The sequence below is a fragment of the Zingiber officinale genome, chromosome 9A (assembly GCF_018446385.1).
Source record: "Zingiber officinale cultivar Zhangliang chromosome 9A, Zo_v1.1, whole genome shotgun sequence".
NCBI classification, from domain to species: domain Eukaryota; kingdom Viridiplantae; phylum Streptophyta; class Magnoliopsida; order Zingiberales; family Zingiberaceae; genus Zingiber; species Zingiber officinale.
The window spans coordinates 26,982,011-26,988,319 of NC_056002.1; the positions used below are offsets into that span (position 1 = coordinate 26,982,011).

The 6,309-nt window shown below is 34.4% G+C and overlaps 1 protein-coding gene across 1 annotated transcript in view; it reads right to left on the reverse strand.

Moving 5' to 3' along the window:
• Positions 1 to 5,264, reverse strand: part of LOC122018892 (protein MICRORCHIDIA 7-like) — a 34,654-nt gene extending 29,390 nt beyond the window's left edge. Inside the window, exons 1-7 of the mRNA XM_042576351.1 lie at positions 4,825 to 5,264; positions 3,929 to 4,006; positions 3,803 to 3,837; positions 3,646 to 3,724; positions 2,707 to 2,799; positions 2,522 to 2,606; positions 744 to 819 (exon numbers count right to left, since the gene is read on the reverse strand). Of these exons, the coding sequence (XP_042432285.1) occupies positions 744 to 819; positions 2,522 to 2,606; positions 2,707 to 2,799; positions 3,646 to 3,724; positions 3,803 to 3,837; positions 3,929 to 4,006; positions 4,825 to 5,191 (813 nt within the window). The 5' untranslated portion in view covers positions 5,192 to 5,264. The remainder of the gene's footprint in view (positions 1 to 743; positions 820 to 2,521; positions 2,607 to 2,706; positions 2,800 to 3,645; positions 3,725 to 3,802; positions 3,838 to 3,928; positions 4,007 to 4,824) is intronic.
• Positions 5,265 to 6,309: the final 1,045 nt, after the last annotated feature.

Genomic DNA, 6,309 nt, shown 5'->3' on the forward strand with positions numbered 1-6,309 from the left:
TTATCTAAATCACTTTGTTGTTACATAATCCCATAAAAATCATATATTAGTTTCATTAGATGAAAAAACTTATATCCAACGAGAATATAAGTGATTGGGGGAAACTAGTTTCTCCTCTTCCCATGTGTTTGATCTATATTTTTTTTACCTTTTATAATAACAGCAATTGATAAGTAAACATTCTTAAATAATTTCTAAAAATGGATTCTCATTAATTCATTAAGTATACTTTCAATATGATAAACAATATTATGGATGTAGTTGATGGCATTTTTTACATGAACAATATTTTAAAACGTTTTCATTAACATTTAATCAATATTAGTTTTAGGAGTTTATGTACAAAAATATCAAATAAGAAATCTACCAAGAATTTTAGGGTGGATAGGATCATGAATTGAAAATCTGTCTGAAAATTTAATTAGGTCAACTTTTCCTCATTCCTCTATCGAGTCCAAAATTATATAACTACTTGACCAATAACAGAGACTCTATAACTTAAAACATTATCTAATTATCCCAATATATACACAAGAATATTCTTCTAAGATTCTCAAAAAAAAAATATATTTAAATACATTTTTTTGGCAATTGCCTAACGTGTGGGGTTTATGACTAGTTAATAGACTAATAAAAGTCATGCAAACAAATATCATTGATAGATAAGGCAGAAAAATATATGTATAATCCATAACTTTACATAAAATGTCATTTAATTGCCAAAATGGTGTGCATTAACATACCATTGGAACTACAATATCTTCTTTCCCAGTGTTCTTTAGAAAAGTGTAAGACAACATACCAATGCTCTGTGTGGGTCTGGAAACCATGTTAGAGAAGTAAATCTACTGAAGAAAGAAAGAGGAAAACACAAAGTACAACAAAATAACAAAACATAACATACATAACAGAAGCAGGATATTAATATTGGATAGGATAGGTTTCGCCATAAATTTAATATGGGAGAAAATAATTATAATGGATAGAAGGACTTGCATTTGCATATAATTTTATTAGCTCGGCATAATATTTTGATAGAGTTCAAGACAACTATTTTTAATGAGTTTTCGAGGAGTATTTATGAATTCTATTGATGTGATAAAGGATATATATAATAATATAGTTACTACTACTGTAACTACTGGGAGTACCAAATGATCTTCCTATAACTATAAATTTGGATCAAGTAAACTCTCCAAATCTGTTGTTTTACATTGTTACAAATGATATAAAGTAAATAGATTATATTAGAAATTGATTGTGGAAAAATTCTTTAGAATAGATAGGTTTCAAGTTTATGACTAACACTGAATCTAAAAAATCTAGTTTCAATTATAAGAAAAAATGAAGAAAGTACTTACATGGAAATGATATTTCTGAAATTCCTGTAAGCAATTTTTAGATCTATTTGAATACACACCCAGACACACACAATGTAGATATGACTAACAGGATAAAGAATCAATGCTTGAAAAGGAGAAAAGTAAAGGGCAGCCTGCAAAGCTCCCGCCATGCGGGGTCCCGGGGAATAATCCATTGAAAAGGAGAAAGAATTTTAGAATATTGTGAGAAACATATACCTCTTAGGTCAAAAAGAGAAAATTTATAAGATTGTATAACCTATCATACTTTAGGAAGAAACATGTAAAAAAAACTAAGCAACAATAGGAAAATTACGATGAATGTGTGCTAATACTTGAAATGAGAAAATAAAATATTAAAATGTGAATCTGACTAGGTATACCTCTAATGAATCAATAAAATAAGAAAAAATAAATTGAGATGTTATGAACATGTTGAAAGACAACCAATTGATTCTGTAATTGAAAGAATTTAATTGAATGGAGTGGAAGATATAGACTCATTAATACTGAAAAATGCCATCAAAAAGCATTCACTTAGACAAAGCATTTGTGCGATAGTATGCTAGAATAAATCTGTAAATATTTGCAAATTCTATTAATTCAGAGAAATGAGCATCCAGTAGTACAGGTAGAGCTAATAACATCAATATTAATATATTATTCCTCCTCATGGTAAAATCAAAAGAAATCATCCTTTCCCTTCAATTCCCTCCTAGCAGTTACAAGAGGGAGATTGTCTAAGTGATAAACACATCAAAATATAAAAATATACCGTGAAAAGGGACATATGAAAAATAGGCACACCTATGTATTCTATTTCATTTATTGAATTGTACCAGCAAAACAACGTTATATTAAAAAAAAAAAAAAAAAGACAGTCTTGGATAGAAGTTCTGGCCAATGCGAAGTCCTAGGAAAGGGTTTACTTTGCAAGAGACTATTTCTGAAACTCAAACCCGTGACCTCTAGGACATACAGAAGCAACTTTACCATTGCGCACTTAACCAAAACTGTGTCCATGAAGAAGCAACAGACTTGGATAGAAGTAAAGAGATGTCTAATGTGCACATATGTGACCATAAACATGCATTTCAACAATATGAATATTTCCATAAATCTGCATATTATCATACCCAAGATAAAGAACAAATGCCAACCTTTTTCCTTCTTTTCCACCACTACGAGAAAACACAATAACGTCTGCCCCAAGTCGCATGGTACTTGTTTTAAAGCCATTTCCATCTACACCATGTAAAAAATTGAAATATAAAACAATCCATAGCATCTAAGAGGAAAACGAACTTATCAACTGCATGTGTCTCTTTGATGGGTAAGAACTCACATTGTCCAATAGTGTTTACTACTTTGCACTTGACAGAATAACCAAGTGACATGCACTGTCGCATTTTATCAGGGTCCATTCCACCACCATTATCTGCTCGATACAAGGAAACAAGATAATTGAGCACCTCTGTCAAATGTGTTAAATAAATAAAGGGGAAAGGTTATGCATGGACGAAAGCTATAACAAAGACAGAAAAGGCTAATTTGATTACCCTCTAGACATGAGACCTCAGATCTAGATCCCAACAAGCGCCATAAAAGAAAATAACATATCCATCCCACCAAGAGACACCACAAAAGAAATATTATGAAAGAAAATGGCACAAGATGTCAAGTCAACAGTGCAGAGAGGTGCAAGCCCTCTAGCATGCAATTGAGTGAAGTCTGGCTTAGACACACTATGAAAGAACATAGCATAAAAACTTGGGTCCAAGTAGTGTCACGCCATAGCATAATATAAGTACCCTGCCTTAGACCCATGAGCAAATTATTTTAGATCATTGATTGCTAAATGATTTTGTTGTTTTCATAGAGCATAACATATTCATCATTGATGTGAAACAATTACAATGATTTCAAAAGACAAAATCATAGAATGATGCACCCAAACAGAAAGCACTTTTTGACACAAGTTAGATATAACTCAGATAAAAAAGCATAAATGCATTAGTTTGCTAAAGCAAAAAATCTATCTTTTGCTTTTGAAAATAATCTGAGTATATGCATCAGAATGAAAGACAATATGCAGCATAGTCGTTAATTCAATGAGGAAGCAAAGAAAATTAACTTCCAAGGAGCAAAGACACACATAACCATTAAAAACTTCAATACATCCTCATCCAAATTTTAATCAGTATATGCTTTTGCCAATTCTAAAGAAGACAAAAAAAATATATTATCAATGTTTGACAAGGATAGTGTAAAATAGAACCCATACCTTCAACGAGCAACATTTTGCTGCCATCTTTCTTGTTTATTAGCATGTCAACATTCACAAATGTAGCTCCATTACAAACCTATTAAGATCATAATTTATTCATAAAATGGATGGCAAACAAGAACTGATCGCCATAGATGAAGATAACACTAGATACCTCATCGAACGAATTGTCCAAAAGCTCAGCTAAGGCTGTCCATCAAATTCAAATTACCAAAATTGAATATAAGGTTCAGAATATACCATAGATGGCAATGGCATGTCAAAATGGCTCTGAATTTACCTCCAAGTGCCCACTTGTGGCTAGTAGCATTTGAATGTAAAAACTTTGGGTGGACTCTCACATGATCCATTCCGAGAGCTGAAATGAGTAACCTTAATGTGGCAAATTATGCAAGAAAAACCAGAGGGAGACTAATGCAAAAAATGGATGATGCTAACTTCAACAAATTAGTGACCTCATGTGCTTTGACATTTTTAATCTTTTGTGCATTTCTAATAGATATTAACATATTTTGTTCTAGAAAAATCTATCCAACGGGAATTCTCACTGAAAATTCAAAAAAAAAAAAATTAGGCCACTTCCAATAGTCTCATTTGTCTAGATTATATCAAGATAAACCATTAGGTCACCTGAGCAAAGTTCATTTAGAAATATTGAAAGAGAATTTCCATTGGTATCATCTATTTACACTACATGCGATGGAGTATGCTGTGTGGCTATAGCTTATCTAAAAGTACAGATCAATGTTTAAGGTGTAGTTTATTAAATCAAGCAAAATGCAGTATGTCTTGTAGGTATTCATAGTCAAAATATTGAGCTCTGCTCTTCATTACCTATCCTAGACTTTTGACTAAGTTTAGCTCAAAGGAAGAGATATGCCACAATGTCTGTTTATCATTTTACTAAACAGCTCACTACGTTTGCTTGCTGAAGATATAAATGTAAGGCATATGTTGATTTAAGTGCACAGAGAGGGACTGAAAAGCTTCAACCCAGCACAAGAACCAATGCAGACTCGGCAGACTGTTTGCCTAGTTTCTTTATTAAAAAAAATGCAATTAACAAATCACATTACTTGCTTAAGAGAATGAAGAATTGGATTTGGGGAAAAACATCGAATTAGATAGCTCACTAACAGAGAGAGAAAAAAGAGATGTATAAAAAAGAAGGCTTACCTGAGGTCAGCGAGTTAGGGTTCTGGATCTCCTCAAAGTCCCCTGCTTTCCAAAACTGTCTGCGTCCGACCAATGACGCCTGCGGCTTCGTGGCCGGCGGCGGTAGGGACAGCGGCTTCGTCTGCGGGAGGGGGTCAAGAAAACCAGGGGGCAAATCCATAGCAGCCGAGCGCGACTTCTTAGCCGGTCGCCTCTCGGAGCCTCGCTTAAGCCAAGCTTCCCCGCCGCCCTCCTCTTCGGAATCGCTGCCACTGCTGCTCAAATCGATAACCGCGTTCCGCTGCAGCGGCGCCGGCACCACCGACATTTCGCGGATATTAGGCGGCTCCACCGATTCTATGATCTCGTTCTTGACGACGAAATCCATCGCGAAAGGAAGGCGAGAAGGCAGGGCTGGCGTCAGAGAGCAGCTAGCGAACTAGCAGAGAGAAGACTTTGAAAGTGAATTTCGGGCCCTAGGGTAAAAATAAATGAGGAGACTTACACATAAATTTTTTTATCTAATCCATTTTCTATTAAGAGGATAAACATATTATTCACCAATAAAAGCAATGGTCTCCTTATTTTATATTTATAACAGAGCAAAAATAAAATATAAAAAAGACCCCCCGAATTATATAAATACACCCTCTTTGAAAAAAAAAACACTCAAAATAATTTTTTCCCGAGAATACCCCTTATTCTAGAATTGTTAAAGTAGCTATTATAATGTTTCATGATTTATAACTTATGATTTACTTAGATTAAAGTAATATATAAAGTTTTATGTTATTACAACTATATAATTGTGTTAGTGTAGGACGCATCAGAATCGAACCTGAATTTTGATATTATCAAATGTTCAAGTTAAGTCTTGTTTAATCTAACAAGTTGACTAAGTGTGTATGTTGTTTACTAACCTGTAGAAAATCTTAGCAAATCGTGGAAGCTAGGCAAAAAGTCCAAGTGGGTCGAGAGGACCTGACATTTGGCAAGAAAGCTCGATAGGTTTGGAGGATCGAAGATCAAGGGAAAGTCCTGGTGAGCCGATCCGATGCTAAGCGACAAAGTTCAAACAGATCTGAAGGACCAATGTTTGGTAGATAGGTTGAGATAAACAACTGAAAAGGAACAACAGTGAGGACGTGTTCCAGAGAGAAACAAACCTTAGGTCACCGATCCAACTGAAGAAATCTGGAAAGTTTTCAAGTTGAGATCAAGACAGTCTTATTGTCTATTACTACTCATGCATCTTAGTATATTACTGTGCTAACCTCTGTTTTGCAGGAATATAGAGGCTAACTTTGTTTTTGCAGAGAACGACCTGATCGGTCAACTGAACCAGAGGATTGGTTGACCGAACAAGACTAACTCAGACTAGAGACTAGTTCAGACCAAAGTAGAGCAAAGAACGATCAAAGCATGATTGGTCGATCGAATCAGAGGATCGGTCGATCTAACCTTGATGATGTGGCACATATCTAACCAAGCCAAAGCAGAGAAGGA